The sequence below is a fragment of the Bufo bufo genome, chromosome 2 (genome assembly GCF_905171765.1).
Source record: "Bufo bufo chromosome 2, aBufBuf1.1, whole genome shotgun sequence".
In the NCBI taxonomy this organism is placed as follows: Eukaryota; Metazoa; Chordata; class Amphibia; order Anura; family Bufonidae; genus Bufo; species Bufo bufo.
The window spans coordinates 288,724,266-288,744,453 of NC_053390.1; the positions used below are offsets into that span (position 1 = coordinate 288,724,266).

The window sequence follows — 20,188 nt, forward strand, 5'->3', positions numbered from 1 at the left end:
AGTACCTGGTGCTGTAGCGTAGTAGACATAGTATCCAATGGTGGTGCAATTACTGTACCCGTTCATGTAAATACTGAACTTGTGGGAGTAGGTAACGCAGGATATACTATCCAGTGACAGAGCAAATACTCCGCCTATGGAAGGGGGTATTGCAACCGGCTGTGCCGTTTTCAGTGGTCGTGCAATTACACCGCCTATGGAGGGGGGTAAAGCGACCGGCTGTACAGTATGAAGTGGTAGTGCGATTACACCACCTACTGAGGGGGGTAATGCAACAGGCTGTACAGTATCCAGTGGTCGTGCAATTACACTGCCTATGGAAGGGGGCAATGCAACAGGCTGTACAGTATCCAGTGGTCGTGCAATTACACTGCCTATGGAAGGGGGCAATGCAACAGGATGTACAGTATCCAGTGGTCGTGCAATTACACCGCCTATGAAAGGGGGCAATGCGACAGGCTGTACAGTATCCAGTGGTCGTGCAATTACACAGCCTATGGAAGGGGGCAATGCGACAGGATGTACGGTATCCAGTGGTCGTGCAATTACACCGCCTATGGAAGGGGGCAATGCGACAGGCTGTACAGTATCCAGTGGTCGTGCAATTACACCGCCTATGGAAGGGGGCAATGCGACAGGCTGTACAGTATCCAGTGGTCGTGCAATTACACAACCTATGGAAGGGGGCAATGCGACAGGATGTACAGTATCCAGTGGTCGTGCAATTACACCGCCTATGGAAGGGGGCAATGCGACAGGATGTACAGTATCCAGTGGTCGTGCAATTACACTGCCTATGGAAGGGGGCAATGCGACAGGATGTACAATATCCAGTGGTCGTGCAATTACACCGCCTATGGAAGGGGGCAATGCGACAGGATGTACAGTATCCAGTGGTCGTGCAATTACACCGCCTATGGAAGGGGGCGATGCGACAGGCTGTACAGTATCCAGTGGTCGTGCAATTACACCGCCTATGGAAGGGGGCAATGCGACAGGATGTACAGTATCCAGTGGTCGTGCAATTACACAGCCTATGGAAGGGGGCAATGCGACAGGATGTACAGTATCCAGTGGTCGTGCAATTACACCGCCTATGGAAGGGGGCAATGCGACAGGATGTACAGTATCCAGTGGTCGTGCAATTACACTGCCTATGGAAGGGGGCAATGCGACAGGATGTACAATATCCAGTGGTCGTGCAATTACACCGCCTATGGAAGGGGGCAATGCGACAGGATGTACAGTATCCAGTGGTCGTGCAATTACACCGCCTATGGAAGGGGGCGATGCGACAGGCTGTACAGTATCCAGTGGTCGTGCAATTACACCGCCTATGGAAGGGGGCAATGCGACAGGATGTACAGTATCCAGTGGTCGTGCAATTACACCGCCTATGGAGGGGGGTAATGCGACAGGCTGTACAGTATCCATGGAGGGGGGGTAATGCGACAGCTTGTACAGTATGCAGTGGTAGTGCAACTACTCCACTTAAGGAAGGGGGAACGCGACAGGGTGTACAGCGCCAGTGCGCGTCCGTGGAAGAGGGGTTGCATGAAAAACATCCAGTGGACTTGTTGCAGGGAAGTGCGTCAGTAACTGCATGAGGGGAGCGCACATGCACCACCTTAGAGGGGGTATATTCTGCAACAGACACCACACTCAGCACTTGATAGTGCCAGGGTAACTTATTATTATTTTTTTTTTTTTTTTTTATTCCCGGACAGAGAGGCTGGGGGCAGAGCTCAGCAGGCTTCTGGAGAAGGGGGACATCTGGGCGCAAAGATTTCGCACCCGAGGGACAGTCCCCGCCCACCAAACTGCAGGATGGAAGTTGCAGCCTAGTAGGCCGCAAAGCCGGGGACTCTCGTAGGAGCGGGCTGACCAGAATGACTTCCGGCCAGAACAGAAGGCAGAGAAGAACGGCCGTGGGATTCTAGGACCGACGGGAGGTCAGGCGGTGAGGGGAACCGACACTGGCCTTCCTCCCCGGGTAAACAGAGAGGCCAGGCGTCTGTTTCCCATACCTAAAGAGGAAAAAAGGAAAAAACAAAACAAAAGAAGACGTCTTGCAAAGTATGGAGGTCTCCCTCCTACAGACACTAAGCTAAAACTGATTAGCTCAGTGTATGCAGGAGGGGTATAGCTGAGAGGAGGAGCTAACACTTTTTTTGCTTTGTGTCGCCTCCTAGTGGCAGCAGCAGCTATACCCATGGCCTTCTGTGTCCCCCAATTATAAGAGCAAGAAAAAAGCTTTTGTCAAATGCTACTGTGTGCAAAATTTTAAGAATTTATTGCTCGAAAAGCAATAGTATACAGTCACTAAGCAGCAGTTCCTTATAAAGAATGCAATATTAAGATGGTATCATCCCTTTATTCCTCTTCCGATCTGACATGACCCTGCGGTTGTGGTTTGCTCGGGCTCCTTTGTTGGATTCTTTCTTTCTCCGCTCTTGTACCGTTTCTCGGCTCTGTCCTTGACCCCGGGTTGTTCCAGCAGCAGTCGTGCTGGTATCATGTCGGATGCTGGAAAAACAAAAAAAGTTCTGACTTTAGATTTACTATTATGTGTACTGGCCTCTTAAAGGGGATTTACGGGAGTAAAATAGTGATGAACTATCCTCAGGATAGATCATCATCTAATCAGTGGGGGTCCGACTCTCGGCACCTTTGCCAATCAGATGTTCGAAGAGGCACCCTTTCAAGTGAATGGGCATGGGCTGCAATACCAAGCACAGCAGCTGTGAACTGCGCTGTGCTTTCTATGCTGCGAGGAGGCCACAGCGCAAGTTGCAGTGCAGGTTCTGAGGCTAGGTCATCAATATTCTACTCTCAGAAAACCCGTTTAAAGGTGCTGTCTGAACAAAACCACCACCTTTCACAATGCAGCTGTCCCAGCGATCAGGTGATTGTCTTAGTCAGGTTGTTGATAACCCTGGAGATCAGCTGATATAGGGAAACGTGCAGGCAGCCACACACTTCAGGCTGCTGCAGGTGAAATGTAGTATTACACGGCATCAAATTATAGGAGTCCTCCAGACCAGGAAGTGTAGCTTTATGACGTGGCTGTTGTCTTTGTCTAATAGAGTTTGATCCCAAGCAAAGAACCCCCTTCTACAACATACGGACAGAAGTTGTCCTAATGGGACCGCCCTCTAAAGGGGTCATCTCACAAAGGAGATTCATTACCTATACACAGTACGGATGTCTGATCTCTAGGTCTCCCACCAATCCCCTATTTGGCGTCTATGGAGCAGATGGAGACGGCCAAGCACTGTACTCAATTACCCCGTAGATTCTGATTGGCATTGCACATGCACCACAACTCTGTTCAAAATTGTGTAGTGAGGATGAATTTGAAGCTGAAGGCCCCTGATCTAGATACTGGTGCCCAGCAGTCAGACATGTATCATCTATCCTGTGGGACAAACCCTTTAAAGGGAGTCTGTCACCAGCATTTCACTTTTTTAACCCTTCTTACAGCTCCCTAGCATGCTTACAGTTAATAAAAACGTTACCTCTGGCATCAATCCTGGACTTATAGAACCCTCAAAAACGATCTTTATAAGATATGCAAATGAGGGCTCGCAAGTGCCCAGGGCGGCGTTACTCTCTTAGGTGCCCTGCTTGCTCAGCCTTCTCATTGCGTCCCCCCGCCCATCCTTTCCCTCTGACCGCCTTTGTACTAACTTGTTATTCTGCCGATATCCCGCGCCTGCGCACTCATTCCTTTGGCCGGCGCATGTGCACTGCGATGCCCATTCCTTGTACGGCATCACAGTAACTATTGCGCATGCGCCGGCTAACGACGCGAAACCACAACAAAGGAGGCAGTCCACCGGCCAAAGGAATGAGTGCGCAGGCGCGGGATATCGGCAGAATAACAAGTTAGTACAAAGGCGGTCAGAGGGAAAGGATGGGCGTGCAGAGGGTAGGAAGGGGCGGGGGGACGCAATGAGAAGGCTGAGCAAGCAGGACACCTAAGAGAGTAACGCCGCCCCTGGGCACTTGCGAGCCCTCATTTGCATATCTTTTAGAGATCGTTTTTGAGGGTTCTATAAGTCCAGGATTGATGCCAGAGGTAACGTTTTTATTAACTGTAAGCATGCTAGGGAGCTGTGGGAAGGGTTAAAAAGGTGAAATGCTGGTGACAGACTCCTTTTAAATATTTAGATGCAATATAACTGACTAGTACACAGCTGTATGATCATGACATAGCCTAGCAGACAAAAGCACAACCTTCAAAGCTTACCCTCTCCTTGCAAAGTAACTTGCTCTTCTTGCCTCAGCACGTTCTCTCAGTACTGCGGGGTCCTGCACAAAGTGATCAGGGTGCTGGAAAACACAGTGCCAGTTACACAGTCAGAAAGTGCAGAATATGGTAAAAGAAAACACGGTAAGAAGCAATATATAAAAGCGAGCCTCCAATTATAAAACCGCTTTCCCATTACTTACGTGGTAAATCCCCAGCCGTTCCCTTGACTGCAGCAATGACATGCCTGTCACACGGGACCACCACAGTCAATCACCGGCTGATCACTGGCCTCAGGCCTGGTAAGGCAAGTGATTGCTTCAGTGGACATGTGGGTAGACAGACATGTTATCTCTGAAGCCAAGTACACAAAGAACAGTGGGAAGCACTAGGGCAGGGATGGCCAACATGTGGCTCTCCGGCTGTTGCAAAACTACAACTCCCAGCATGCCCAGACAGCCTATAGCTATCAGCCTACAGAAGGGCATGGTGGGAATTGTAGTTTTACAACAGCTGGAGAGCCGCAGATTGGCTATCCCTGCTCTAGGGTAATGGCGATGGAGTGGCACAAACCATGTAGATGATCTGTAACATTCATGCATGCGCTTTTAAAAATGATTTAAAAAAAAAAAAAAAAAGCTTCTATGCAGTGCTGGCTTCCTGTAAAGAGTTAAACAAATGTGTGATGATATTATTAATAAATATTCAATGTAGACGGTCCTTATCAGTGTGCTTCATATGATTTATCTTTATACAGGAAGGGACATGTCAGTTGTTAGATCAGCACAATTCTGGTAAAGGTGAGTTTAGGGGAGACCTACACTAAGGTTACCAGATCCACTGCTGTCATTGTTACTATGTATTGCAGATATGGTAAGACTGGTCTATATGGTAATATGCCATCCACTTAGTAATACCCGAACAGTTTGTTCTTGGGTTTCTTCCTCTTCAATCTCTTCTTCCTCTTCTTGCTCTTTAGACCTGAGTACTCGAGGAATAGTAAAGGGCCTAAGATATAAAATGATAAAAGTAAGAACATATACGCTGTTAGGTATGTAGCACAGCACAATCATAAACATGCTTGGCAAGGTGCATATATACTGGTGACAGTACTGACCTGCGGCTAATGAGCTCATCATCAGAATCTGCATCATTTGCTCCAACCTGGTTCCCATCATATGTATCATCATACTCATCATCGTAGTCGCCATCCACAGTGTGTTCTTCAGAAACCATGCTATAGTTGGAATAGCGCTCTTTCTGTGCAAGTATTGAGCTCTTATCCGACAGTATCTGTGCTGCGGATTCGTGTTTCCTGCACAGGGGTAATGGAATTCTTAGTGCTCGTCTCATCACTGTCATGGGTTAAACTTTGAAGCTACTTCCATGAATATATAAAAACAGGTCAGCACTACCCAACGTCATATATATATATCACATTTCAACTATATCTCTTAAAAGAGTATTCCAGTTACTACAAGTAATCCCTTATCCACTGGATAACAGATAACTAACTGATCAGTTGGGATCCCAAGAATGGGGGACCCATCCTCCATTCATTCTTTATGCGGCTGCGGGAGATTGCAGATGGCTGTTCTTGACTACCTCTGACAGTCCCATACAGAATAAATGGAGAAGCAGCACGCACACGTGACCTGCTGCTCCATTCATATGTAGATATGGGTTCCCTCGTTTTCAGGATTGGTGGGAGTCCCAGCGGTCAGACCAATCAGATACCAAAGGAATGGGGGATAAATTTGTATCTTGGGACAACCCCTTTAGGGTCCATTCAGACGTCCGTAGAATGGGTCTTGATGGGTGTGGACCCATTCATTTTCAATGGGGCAGGAAAAGATGCGGACAGCACACATTGTGCTGTCCGCATCCGCATTTCCGGTCCGCGGCTCTGCCAAAAAATAGAGCATGTCCTATTCTTGCCCGCAGCTGCGGACAAGAATAGGAATCCTCTATTTAGTGCCGGCGATGTGTGGCATCAATGTTTTGCGGTCCGCAATATGGGAACCGCAAAACACTACAGACGTCTGAATGGACCCTTAACTGTATTAAGAACAATTACCTATACCCTTAAAGCCCCCTCTCAGAATGATTAAACCTATTAAACCAGGGAACTGCCTGGTAGTGTTGATCCTGATAATTAAAATGATATATGTCTTGTGAAAATTTGTTGTGGCATTCCTGGGAAAAAATGAGAGCTTCAGTGTACAGAGGAATGTGGTTAAAGCTGAGGTGCATAGAGGTGTTAGGCCCTGGCCTTGGTGCACGTATGCCCTAATTTACATAAGGAATAAAAGTGCTGCAACCAATTTTCACAACACAAGTATCATTGTGATCAGCAGAATCAACCCTACCCGGCAGTATGCTTGGTAGATTAGGGTTGATCTTGCTGACAGGTGTTCTTTCTGGCAGAATGCATGTGCTGTTAAAAAGAATCTATATAAATATAATGAATAATCTCTACCTTCTTCCTTTCCAGATTCTTGAAGTGTCCACAACATCTCGACTGAAGACATCAAATTCATCATCTGCAAAAACATTTGACCGAGAGGCGACAAGAGGGCAGGGATTCACCTGTTCCTGTCTGCAAAGTAAAGAATGTATTGTATCTGGATCTTGTAATGTAATATAAATGACTGAACAAATCGTACAGATCATTTACAGGGGTTGTCCGGGATTGGGGACATTGGTCTTGCATGTACTACTGCATGTACTACTTTTTGCACATATTTCTCAAGCCCCGATTTCCTCCAGTAAATTCTTGGCCGGAAGTGACTGTTTTCTTGTTCTCAGTGACGTACCGGGTCCCTTGCAGGCGAGCAAAGCCGCCTCTTCCGCTGCTCAGGGAGCCCGGTGACGACACTGGCAGCCTAAGTAATTATGCAGAGTGGATGGAGGGGCAGTAACTAGGCCGGCCGACATTGCGCTAAGCCCCGCCCCTCCAGTGACGTCACCGGGCATGGAGCTTTATAAGGAGGCAGATCGCTATGCTAGTTAGCATAGAAAACTCCTCCCGTGTAATGTGCATGAGGCATGAATATGTATGAGGGAGACGGGTGCAGGGACGCAATGTTAGAATGTAGAAACCGGGAGATGCCGCGCTGCGCTGGGAGCCACAGTGCAGTGCGGCAGGATATTATCGCACAGATAAACAGATAGGTAAACAATCCGTTGGGGACTGTAGGAGCCATGCTGCAGTATAAAAGCTACCTAAAAACATCTGGGGAACATAGACTCAGCTAGTAACAGTGAGTAAGCTGTTTTTAAAAAAATAAATAAGTTTGATCCCGGACAACCATTTTAACACCCAAAACTAAACTACTTGCCCCAACAATCAATCCGACACTGTGCATTGGGCCAGGTTTACAGAAAAATGCTAAAGTTTGGACCATATTACTGTAATTTTTATACCATATAAGTAGACAAATCGACAATGACCAATGAGGTATTAAAATGATACTTGATTATATCCCTTTAAGGAAGTTGAGCCATTCACTCTAAAGTGTATGTTTTTTCAAATTGACCTCATGTGCAGTTTTCCCGTATCCCCAATGTTTGAATCCTGCTTCCTGGTTTGTCGTGTGACTGCTGCCATGTCTTAGGGCAGTGAGATGTGTCTTGACATCAGCAGATCATGGGACACTAACCGTGGCCTTGTTCCTACCAGTGACGCTTCCTACGTCCTACATTACAAGGCTCCAATGCAGGATGTATCCTACAGCAACTGAATAGGAAAACGGATTTTCTGCAGAGAGGCAGTTCTGATAAATGGTGGTATTTAGGGAAAGTGATCTTATAATGATATCTGTCAGGTGGGACACAACCCCTTTAATATTACTTGGGTAGATGCATAAAGCAAAAGACATGTTCGATCCCACAGTACCTGGGCATAGAACGATCTAGTTCCTGCAGATGTGGTGACAAGTTTTCCTCCAGCAGGTGGTTAATGACGCCTTCGGCATTGTGTCCATATTCTTCAAGACATCTTAAGATAAAGCCCTCACCCAGATCAGGAAGCAAATCCTTCACCTGCGACACTAGAGAGTCCAGCTCAACACCGCTAGGAAATGGAGCAGCTGTAGCACCTGCACACTGAGTCAAAAGACTTGATTAGTTAATTCAGGAAAGTGGAGAACCTAGAACGAAAGGTCACAGAAGTAGTCTGGAAGTCGGCATGCTCACTGCGGGTTCTTCTGGGTAACAAGAGCTTTGTTCGCTGCCTGAAGGTGCACCTTCTATGCTTCTGTCAGGAGGAGTTTGAGATGGTGGCACAGAATGCGGCCTGGGTCTCTGAGCTTCTGCCGATGCACTCTGGACGCCATTTAACAAATACCTGCTGCGAGTTTCATCCCTGACATAGGGTTAAGGACAACTCAGAAAGCAAAAGGACAAACAAATTCCCACTACTGTGAGAGTGCATAAAGGATACAGAGAAGGGGAGACTTGTTGTAGCAAGTGGATGTCATCCGCTACTGGAAACAGCTCATCATAGTCACACAAAAACCTGCATACCAGAAGTATTCATACATTACACGTTCAGAGTAATTAAATACATCATTCAATATTATTTTGACATGGTCTCATCATTCTAAGGCCGCATGCACACGACCGTTCAGTTTTTTTGCGGTCCGCAAAAAACGGAAGCCGCCCGTGTGCCTGCCGCAATTTGCGGAACGGAACGGGCGGCCCATTGTAGAAATGCCTGTTCTTGTCCGCAAAACGGGCCACGGAACGAAGCAACGAATGCGGACAGCACACGGAGTGCTGTCCGCATCTTTTGCGGCCCCATTGAAGTGAATGGGTCCGCATCCGAGCCGCCAAAACGGCGGCTCGGATGCCTACCCAAACAACGGCCGTGTGAATGAGGCCTAATACTGATGTAAGTTATACAAAGGAGAATGTCATGTGTCAGCCTGGGCATAGGGAGCGCTGACAAGTGACACACTGGGGGGAGATTTATCAAAACTGGCCCATAGCAACCAATCAGATTCCTTCTTTCATTTTCCAAAGGAGCTCTGAAAAATGTAAGGTAGAATCATGATTGGTTGCTATGGGAAACTAAACCAACAGTTTTGATAAATCTCCCCCACTTACTCGCTATTCTTTTTCTGGGCATAGGGTCAGGAGGTAATACGGTATGATAGGTGTTTCTATATAGTAAGCCTATAGTAACAAGGCAGGGAGCTAGTGATAAGTTATGGCTAGATTACAGTGCATAAGTGTAAGGGCAGATATTAGAGTTACAGGTCCGTACTACTGGTAACCAATAAGGCACAAAAAATATATATATACCGAGTCTTTTGGCTACTAGGAGTGCTCACGGAATACAACAGACACATAGGGGATCATTTACACTGATCTTTGTTTCCCCTTTGCGCACGCCTCGTCATAGATTAGGCACCTCCAGCAGTCAGTGCGCCTACAGTGAAATCTACTGCAGTCCCTGACTGGAGTAGTCTTCACGCCTCTTTTACTCGTTTTCAAGCATAAAAGATGGCAAATTTGTCAGAGCCGAAGTCCCACCCACACCACGTCACTCCCAGGCGTGGCGCATAAACGACTGTGCCACAAAATATTGTGGCACAGGCATTAAAAAAAAAAAAAAGGGGGTTTGCAACTTTATTTACACCTGAAGGAGTAATGTGCTTCATAAATGACCCCCATAGTTTAGAGTTCGGTGTACTCATGAAAGAGACCTCACCCACCCCTAACACGTTGACTGACAGGCTGCTGTGTATATGTGCATATACAGTGCCCTGACCATCAATGCCCTGAGTGCCGGTCAAGCCCGCTCCTTAGGAATACACCGGACACAACAATGAGTCGACTGTATTCTTTTAGCACTCCTGGTAGTCAGCACAATAATGTTGTGTACCGATTTGGCCACTAGTACTAAGGACCTGTTGTTGTAATAGCTGCCCTTATATACACGTCACCCATGTGTGACATGACGCATGGGTGATATGTTACCACTGCAGCCAGGCACTGGCTGCAGCAGCCCCATGGCCCACACCAAACCGGATGTTAACGCAGGAAGACCCAGGACCTGCAGAGTCGGCACACAATGGCAGGATCATGTAAGTATGATTCGCACTGTGGGTCCGGCCATGCTGCAGGAAAGGTCTCATCGGGTGAACAACCCCTCTAAGCTGACAATTCTGCTTTAATTATTTATCATGAATTAGCATGGCTTATTCCAAGTTCACAGAGCATGCTTGTCGCATATATGAAACATGTTTTTAGAAAATTGGCATCAGAATCCGTTTATTTTTTACACTGGAAATACCCTTACCTTCTTTCGGGAAGCAGATTTGTTAATATTTGTAGGAATTCTTCCACATAAGGTTGAATATTTTCTGTTCTAAAAAGACAACAGAGGCTCGGGCTTAATCTTGTGCCATAGAAGAGGAAAAAAGGCAGACGGAAAGCGTCATATTTACCTGTGCTCAAGGATGGGCTGCAGACATGTGCTGCTGATGAGGATGTGAGAGATTTCTATTAACTTCTTCCGGGAGTGACAAAGTCTCCTCCACAGATCGAGCTGAACGCTAGCGAAAATGAAAAAAAATCCACAATTGCCATTTCCATTACCAAACAGGCATCCTCAACATGCGTTTATATGCAGATATATTTAGACCCAAGTTTACTGTACCACCTTAATGATGGCATATTGCTGGTGTATGCAGTGTATAATTATGTAGGTGGAGGAGGCCAGAACAACATGTCCATTTGTATCCGAGGTCAAATCGTAGCCTGCATTCCAACAGTAGTGTCAAGGGTGTGCATAAAGCCTTACACCTGACTATTAGATCATGGTATGCCTTTCTAATTACACCTGACATAACGTTGCGCTACCATTTATAAAGCCAGTGATAAATTATGAAACATGCAATTTCATTATTTTTTTTTTTTAATTTAGACAGTTAAAGGGAACCTGTCACCTGGATTTTGTGTATAGAGCTGAGGACACGGGTTGCTAGATGGCCGCTAGCACCCGCAATACCCAGTCCCCCATAGCTCTATGTGCTTTTATTGTGTAAAACTACGATTTGATACATATGCAAATTAACCTGAGATGAGTCCTGTACATGAGATGAGTCAGGGACAGAACTCACCTCAGGTTAATTTGCATATGTATCAAATCGTAGTTTTACACAATAAAAGCACACAGAGCTATGGGGACTGGGTATTGTGGATGTGCTAGCGGCCATCTAGCAACCCGTGTCCTCAGCTCTATACACAAAATCCCGGTGACAGGTTCCCTTTAATGTAAAAGATTATAAACCGTTACCAATTAAATACTTATTCATGAAAAAAGGGAAACTACAATTATTATTTTTTTTCCTTGCTTGGCAGCATTGAAATAGATTTAGGCTGCTGGTCAATGACAAAGCTGGATCTTATAGTGTGAGGTGGTAGGGGACCTTTGTGACTGTGCCCCATTGTCTCCAAGCCAGAATGGTACGGTCAGATGGGACAGCTAGCCCACAGCAGACGCAGTCGGGCAAAAACTTTGCAGCAATGTGAGCAACAGCCATTTGGTATTAGATCGATAAAAAAATTTATTGGCAGTCATCTGCTTAACCACTTCAGCCCCCCTACCTTAAACACCCTGAAAGACCAGGCCACTTTTTACACTTCTGACCTACACTACTTTCACCGTTTATTGCTCGGTCATGCAACTTACCACCCAAATGAATTTTACCTCCTTTTCTTCTCACTAATAGAGCTTTCATTTGTTGGTATTTCATTGCTGCTGACATTTTTACTTTTTTTGTTATTAATTGAAATTTAACGATTTTTTTTGCAAAAAAATGAAATTTTTCACTTTCAGCTGTAAAATTTTGCAAAACAAACGACATCCATATATAAATTTTTCTCTAAATTTATTGTTCTACATGTCTTTGATAAAAAAAAAAATGTTTGGGTAAAAAAAAAAAAAAAATAGTTTGGGTAAAAGTTATAGCGTTTACAAACTATGGTAGAAAAATGTGAATTTCCGCTTTTTGAAGCAGCTCTGACTTTCTGAGCACCTGTCATGTTTCCTGAGGTTCTACAAGGCCCAGACAGTAGAAAAACCCCACAAATGACCCCATTTCGGAAAGTAGACACCCTAAGGTATTCGCTGATGGGCATAGTGAGTTCATAGAACTTTTTATTTTTTGTCACAAGTCAGCGGAAAATGATGATTTTTTTTTTTCTTTTTTTTTTCTTACAAAGTCTCATATTCCACTAACTTGTGACAAAAAATAAAAACTTCCATGAACTCACTATGCCCATCACGAAATACCTTGGGGTGTCTTCTTTCCAAAATGGGGTCACTTGTGGGGTAGTTATACTGCCCTGGCATTTTAGGGACCCAAATGTGTGCGAAGTAGTTTGAAATCAAAATCTGTAAAAAATGGCCGGTGAAATCCGAAAGGTGCTCTTTGGAATGTGGGCCCCTTTGCCCACCTAGGCTGCAAAAAAGGGTCATACATGTGGTATTGCCGTACTCAGGAGAAGTTGGGCAATGTTTTTTGGGGTGTCATTTTACATATACCCATGCTGGGTTAGAGAAATATCTTGGCAAAAGACAACTTTTCCAATTTTTTTATACAAAGTTGGCATTTGACCAAGATATTTATCTCACCCAGCATGGGTATATGTAAAATGACACCCCAAAACACATTGCCCAACTTCTCCTGAATACGGCAATACCACATGTGTGACACTTTTTTGCAGCCTAGGTGGGCAAAGGGGCCCACATTCCAAAGAGCACCTTTAGGATTTCACAGGTCATTTTTTACACATTTTGATTTCAAACTACTTACCACAAATTAGGGCCCCTAGAATGCCAGGGCAGTATAACTACCCCACAAGTGAGCCCATTTTGGAAAGAAGACACCCCAAGGTATTCCGTGAGGGGCATGGCGAGTTCCTAGAATTTTTTATTTTTTGTCACAAGTTAGTGGAATATGAGACTTTGTAAGAAAAAAATAAAAATAAAAATAAAATCATCATTTTCCGCTATCTTGTGACAAAAAATAAAAAATTCTAGGAACTCGCCATGCCCCTCACGGAATACCTTGGGGTGTCTTCTTTCCAAAATGGGGTCACTTGTGGGGTAGTTATACTGCCCTGGCATTCTAGGGGCCCTAATGTGTGGTAAGTAGGTAAATGACCTGTGAAATCCTAAAGGTGCTCTTTGGAATGTGGGCCCCTTTGCCCACCTAGGCTGCAAAAAAGTGTCACACATGTGGTATCGCCGTATTCAGGAGAAGTTGGGCAATGTGTTTTGGGGTGTCTTTTTACATATACTCATGCTGGGTGAGAGAAATATCTCGGCAAAAGACAACTTTTCCCATTTTTTATACAAAGTTGGCATTTGACCAAGATATTTATCTCACCCAGCATGGGTATATGTAAAATGACACCCCAAAACACATTGCCCAACTTCTCCTGAGTACGGCAATACCAGATGTGTGACACTTTTTTGCAGCCTAGATGCGCAAAGTGGCCCACATTCCTTTTATGAGGGCATTTTTAGACATTTGGATCCCAGACTTCTTCTCACGCTTTAGGGCCCCTAAAATGCCAGGGCAGTATAAATACCCCACATGTGACCCCATTTTGGAAAGAAGACACCCCAAGGTATTCAATGAGGGGCATGGCGAGTTCATAGAAATTTTTTTTTTTTTGGCACAAGTTAGCGGAAATAGATTTTTTTATTTTTTTTTCCTCACAAAGTCTCCCTTTCCGCTAACTTGGGACAAAAATTTCAATCTTTCATGGACTCAATATGCCCCCCACGGAATACCTTGGGGTGTCTTCTTTCCGAAATGGGGTCACATGTGGGGTATTTATACTGCCCTGGCATTCTAGGGGCCCTAAAGCGTGAGAAGAAGTCTGGAATATAAATGTCAAAACATTTTTACGCATTTGGATTCCGTGAGGGGTATGGTGAGTTCATGTGAGATTTTATTTTTTGACACAAGTTAGTGGAATATGAGACTTTGTAAGAAAAAAAATAATAATTTCCGCTAACTTGGGCCAAAAAAATGTCTGAATGGAGCCTTGCAGGGGGGTGATCAATGACAGGGGGGTGATCAATGACAGGGGGGTGATCAGGGAGTCTATATGGGGTGATCACCCCCCTGTCATTGATCACCCCCCTATAAGGTTCCATTCAGATGTCCGTATGTGTTTTGCGGATCCGATCCATGTATCCGTAAAAATCATACGGACATCTGAATGCAGCCTTACAGGGGGGTGATCAATGACAGGGGGGTGATCAGGGAGTCTATATGGGGTGATCACCCCCCTGTCATTGATCACCCCCCTGTAAGGCTCCATTCAGATGTCCGTATGTGTTTTGCGGATTCGATCCATGTATCCGTGGATCCGTAAAAAACATACGGACATCTGAATGGAGCCTTACAGGGGGGTGATCAATGACAGGGGGGTGATCAGGGAGTCTATATGGGGTGATCACCCCCTTGTAAGGCTCCATTCAGACGTCTGTATGTGTTTTGCGGATCCGATCCATGTATCAGTGGATCCGTAAAAATCATACGGACGTCTGAATGGAGCCTTACAAGGGGGTGATCAATGACAGGGGGGTGATCAGGGAGTCTATATGGGGTGATCAGGGGTTAATTAGGGGTTAATAAGTGACAGGGGGGGGGTGTAGTGTAGTGTGGTGATTGGTGCAACTTTACAGAGCTGCCTGTGTCCTCTGGTGGTCGATCCAAACAAAAGGGACCACCAGAGGACCAGGTAGCAGGTATATTAGACGCGGTTATCAAAACAGCGTCTAATGTACCTGTTAGGGGTTAAAAAAAAAATCGCATCTCCAGCCTGCCAGCGAACAATCGCCGCTGGCAGGCTGGAGATCCACTCGCTTACCTTCCGATCCTGTGAACGCGCGCGCGTTCACAGGAAATCTCGCGTCTCGCGAGATGACGCATATATGCGTGACTCTGCGCAGGGCTGCCGCCTCCGGAACGCGATCCTGCGTTAGGCGGTCCGGAGGCGGTTAAAGAGGTATTCCCAACTGGAACATTGATGGCATATCATTAGGATATGTCATCAATATTAGATAGCTGTGGATCCCACCTCGGGGACCCGTGCCTATCTCCAGAATGGGGCCCCAGAAGTAAAGGAGAGCACATTGTGCATGCGCAGCTTGCTCTCCATTCACTGCTGTGCGACTTCCGAAAATGGGCGAGCAGCATTTGCTCAGCTAATTTTGAAAGTCCCATAGTGTTGAATGGAGAGCAAGCCATGCAAGCATGGACATCTCTCCATTCACTGTTATGGGACTGCTAGAAATAGCCGAGCCAGCGCAGGGTGGCTGCTATCCCTTCACTTCGGGGGCCCCATTCTCATGACAGAAGCGAGTCTCGAGGTGGTACCCACACGTATCTGACATTGATGCCATAGGCTAATAATATGCCATCCATGTCCCAGTTGGGACTACCCCTTTAATGTCACTGGCTGTGCAGTTCCCGCAAAACTGTGTGGCCATTAACCGTAAGCAAGCAACTCTCAATCAATTTTTAAAAATTTCATACCAAATAGCTGTGGCCTGCACAGCCAGGCAGTTTTTGCCTGCATAATGGCTACATCTCAACCACAGGTCCGCTATCCCGTCAGGTCATATCCCAATACTTTCTCCTCTGTCTGTTTCCAAAGAACTTCCAGTTATAAAGCAGTTTCCAAAAACGTACCACACCGCTAGTATAAACGCCCCAGCCAGCGCCATTCCACATGTGTGAGTAAAAGCTCTGTATGTGCTTGCTATCTAGCTTGGAATATACATCATTTATCTATTGTGTTGTGTTCTAATTGTTTACGTATAATTGTTTCAGAAAATGATACTCACCTCTTATCTTGAAATTTTCTTTTTATTATTGCAGATTCAAGCTCTGTGCAGCACAGTTCATAAAAAGAGCTCAAACTGAAAAGAACAAGAAATTATAATTAAAATCCAGTACAGTTTCAGCTCATGTTACAAGGAAACATGTTTCCATACATACCAATCATGCACTATACCTCAACATCACACTGGTTCATTTTCTTGGTAGAATCAGTGACTTTTCTTTACTTAAATCTGGTACTTAGGACACTAGTCGTTGATATACACTATACAAAACTTTAAATTGTAGTGTGAATATGAATATATTATATAATAAATAAGGAGACTTTTGTATAACTTACCAGTAAAGTCTCTTTCTCGCTCTTCCTTGGGGGACACAGGAAACCATGGGTATAGCTCTGCTCCCTAGGAGGCGTGACACTAAGTGAAAGCTGTAAGCCCCTCCTCCATCAGCTATACCCTTCAGCCTGGAGAGAGAGACTGCCAGTTGCGTGTCCAAGTAGTGAAAGATAACCACCAACCGGAAAAAAGAACTGTCAAGCCCCAACGGGGGCAACCAAGCCGGAACCACAACTGTAAACCCAAATGAAGGGCGGGTGCTGTGTCCCCCAAGGAAGAGCGAGAAAGAGACTTTACTGGTAAGTTATACAAAAGTCTCCTTTTCTCACCCATATTCCTTGGGGGACACAGGAAACCATGGGACGTTCCAGAGCAGTCCCAGAAGGGAGGGACCAGAACAAACTAGACCAACACCCAGAGGCATCAATCAACTGCCGCCTGCAACACCAGACGGCCTAAAGCAGCGTCAGCCGACGCATGAGTATGCACCCTGTAGAACTTGGTGAAGGTGTGCAAGGAGGACCAAGTGGCTGCCTTGCAAATCTGCTCCGTAGAAGCCCGATTCCTCTGAGCCCAGGAAGCCCCGACCGCTCTAGTGGAGTGAGCGGTAACACCAAGGGGCGGAACCTTGCCCTCGGCGAGATAAGCCTCAGTAACAGCCATCTTGACAAAACGGGCGATAGCGACTTTGGACGCCGCCATCCCTCTGCGCGACCCCTCCGGAACCACAAAGAGCGAGTCAGTACGCCTGAAAGAGCTGGTTACCTCCAGGTAAACCTTGAGCGCCCTGACAACGTCCAGGCGATGAAGCTTCCTCTCCCGGGGGTGGGAAGGGGAAGGACACAAGGAGGGGAGAACGATGTCCTCGTTCAGATGAAAGGCGGAGACCACCTTAGGAAGGAAGGAAGGGACCGGACGAAGAACCACCTTGTCCTGGTGGAACACTAGGAAAGGTTCTAGACAGGAGAGTGCAGCCAATTCGGACACCCTCCGAAGAGAGGTGACGGCTACAAGGAAAATAACCTTGCAGGACAGAAGCCGCAAGGAAACAGTCCGCAGAGGCTCGAAAGGAGAAGCCTGGAGCGCTGAGAGAACCAGGTTCAGGTCCCAGGGCGGTACGGAGGAACCGCGTGAGCCACGCCCTGAAGGAAAGTCTTGACAGGACCAAGGGGGGCCAGTGGGCGCTGAAACAAAATGGACAGCGCAGACACCTGACCCTTCAAAGAACTAAGACCCAGACCTTGGGCAAGGCCACTCTGAAGGAAGGACAAAACGGTGGGGAGAGAAAAGCGGAGCGGAGGAATCCCCAGATCGGCACAGAACCCCAAATAGGTCCTCCAGGTCCTATAATAGATCCTAGAAGAGGACGGCTTACGGGCGCGGATCATGGTGCGGACGACGTCCGCAGAAAAACCCCTACGTGTCAGGACGGTGGTCTCAACAACTACGCCGTCAAACGTAGGGACCTTAAACGCGGGTGGAAGATCGGTCCCTGAGAGAGAAGATCTTCCCTGGCGGGCAGCGGCCAGGGCACGTCTGCCAGGAGCAGCATGAGGTCGGCGTACCAAGACCGGCGGGGCCAGTCCGGAGCGACCAGAATTACCGAGACGCCTTCCGCCGCGATCTTCCGAAGGACCTTGGGCAGGAGTGGGATGGGAGGGAATATGTATGGACGCGCGAAGCCTCGCCAAGGAAGAACGAGGGCGTCGGCTCCGCAAGCTCCCGGATCCCTGGCCCTGGACAGATAGGCGGGGACCTTGTGATTGAACTTGGAGGCCATGAGGTCCACGTCCGGCATGCCCCAACGAAGGCAAATGGCCTCGAACACCTCCGGGTGAAGAGACCACTCGCCAGGGTCGACGGTGGTGCGACTGAGGAAGTCCGCCGCCCAATTGTCCACCCCTGGAATAAAAATTGCAGATAGAGCCGGGACGTGGGCTTCCGCCCAACGGAGAATGCTGGTGACCTCCCGCATCGCTGCGAGTGCCCCCCTGGTGGTTTATGTACGCCACGGCCGTGGCGTTGTCCGATTGCACACGAACTGGATGACCCCTCAGCAGATGAGTCCAGTGTCGCAGAGACAGAAGGGCCGCTCTCAGCTCCAGGACATTGATCGAGAGTTTGGACTCCGATGGAGACCAAATGCCCTGGACGGATCGGGGAGGAAACACGCCTCCCCAGCCCAAGAGACTGGCATCGGTTGTAACCACCAACCAGTTGAGCGGCAGAAAGGACTTGCCCAGAAGAGGGGCCTGTAACCACCAGCGGAGAGATGACCGCACCGGAGGCGATAGACGGAAGGGATGGTCCAGAGACTCCGGCGATTTGTCCCAGGAGGAGAGGATCGCCCGTTGGAGAGGGCGGGAGTGAAACTGCGCAAATGGGATCGCCTCGAAGCAGGCAACCATCTGCCCCAAGACCCGCATGCAGAAGCGGAAGGACGGTCGACGGTGGAGAAGGAGACATCGAATCGCCCGACGGAGGGTCAGTCGTTTTTCCGAGGGAAGACGTACCTCCGCCGCTCCCGTGTCTAAAAGCATTCCCAGGAAGACCAGTTGTCTGGAGGGGGGAAGGGAGGACTTGGGGAAGTTGATGACCCAACCGAACCTCGCCAGGGTCTCTAGAGTGAGATCCACGCTGGCAACCGCTTGAGAAAGGGACGGAGCCTTGATGAGGATATCATCCAAGTACGGTAGCAGAAAAACACCCCTGGAGCGGAGTAAGGCCAAAACCGGGGCCAGGACCTTGGTGAACACCGGGGGGCTGTTGCCAGCCCAAAGGGAAGGGCGACAAATTGGAAGTGAAGGTCCCCCACGGCGAATCGGAGGAAGCGATGGTGACACCGGGCTACCGGAACATGGAGGTAGGCATCCTGTATATCGATGGAAGACATGAAATCTCCCCGCTCCAGGGAAGCCACCGCGGAACGGAGGGACTCCATCCGAAACCGTCGAAGGAGGAGAAAACGGTTGAGCCTTTTGAGGTCCAAAATGGGCCGCACCGAACCTCCCTTCTTGGGAACTACAAAGAGGTTCGAATAGAACCCTTGGAACCTTTCCTCTAGAGGAACGGGGGTAATCACCCCCCTGTCCAGTAAGGCTTGAATAGCCGCGGAGAACGCGGCCGCGCTTTTCGGGTCCCGCGGCGGGCGGGAGCGAAAGAACCGATCTGGAGGGAAGGACGCGAATTCGATTTTGTATCCAGAAGACACAATTTCGAGAGCCCAGGCGTCGGAGACGTGAGCCATCCAGACGTCCCTGAAAAGGAGGAGCCGGCCCCCCACCCGGGTGGGTGGGGGCGCACCTTCAGGCAGAGGACTGCTTTGCTGCGGGTGTGCGGGCAGCCTGCGGCCTGCGCCAGGAGGGCTGCGCCCGAAAAAACGGCTTCCTACGCTAATCCTGGGGAGGGGCCGAAGCGGCAGCTGCGGGGGGAGCCCCAGAGGTCCTGCGGGAGGACCGAAAACGAGACGCACCAGGGCGTCCGCGGGGGGCGCCCCTGGCTTGGGGTTGAGGAAGATGGGTGCTTTTACCACCCGTGGCCTCCGAAATAAGCTCGTCTAGGCAGACCCCGAAAAGGCGGGAACCCGCAAAAGGTAGCCCCGCCAAGGAACGTTTGGAGGCAGCGTCCGCTTTCCAAACCTTCAGCCAGAGTTCCCTCCTGACGGAAACGGCCAGGGCGGAGGAGCGTGCTATAAGGGCTCCCGCATCAAGGGAGGCCTCGCA

At 47.9% G+C, this 20,188-nt stretch overlaps 1 protein-coding gene across 1 annotated transcript in view; it reads right to left on the reverse strand.

Moving 5' to 3' along the window:
• Positions 1 to 2,273: 2,273 nt before the first annotated feature.
• The window catches only part of ASCC2 (activating signal cointegrator 1 complex subunit 2), a 41,631-nt gene continuing 23,716 nt past the window's right edge, over positions 2,274 to 20,188 (reverse strand). Inside the window, exons 9-19 of the mRNA XM_040416685.1 lie at positions 16,134 to 16,208; positions 10,708 to 10,815; positions 10,560 to 10,628; positions 8,697 to 8,771; positions 8,450 to 8,618; positions 8,151 to 8,359; positions 6,732 to 6,851; positions 5,370 to 5,567; positions 5,170 to 5,260; positions 4,253 to 4,335; positions 2,274 to 2,526 (exon numbers count right to left, since the gene is read on the reverse strand). Of these exons, the coding sequence (XP_040272619.1) occupies positions 2,355 to 2,526; positions 4,253 to 4,335; positions 5,170 to 5,260; positions 5,370 to 5,567; positions 6,732 to 6,851; positions 8,151 to 8,359; positions 8,450 to 8,618; positions 8,697 to 8,771; positions 10,560 to 10,628; positions 10,708 to 10,815; positions 16,134 to 16,208 (1,369 nt within the window). The 3' untranslated portion in view covers positions 2,274 to 2,354. The remainder of the gene's footprint in view (positions 2,527 to 4,252; positions 4,336 to 5,169; positions 5,261 to 5,369; positions 5,568 to 6,731; positions 6,852 to 8,150; positions 8,360 to 8,449; positions 8,619 to 8,696; positions 8,772 to 10,559; positions 10,629 to 10,707; positions 10,816 to 16,133; positions 16,209 to 20,188) is intronic.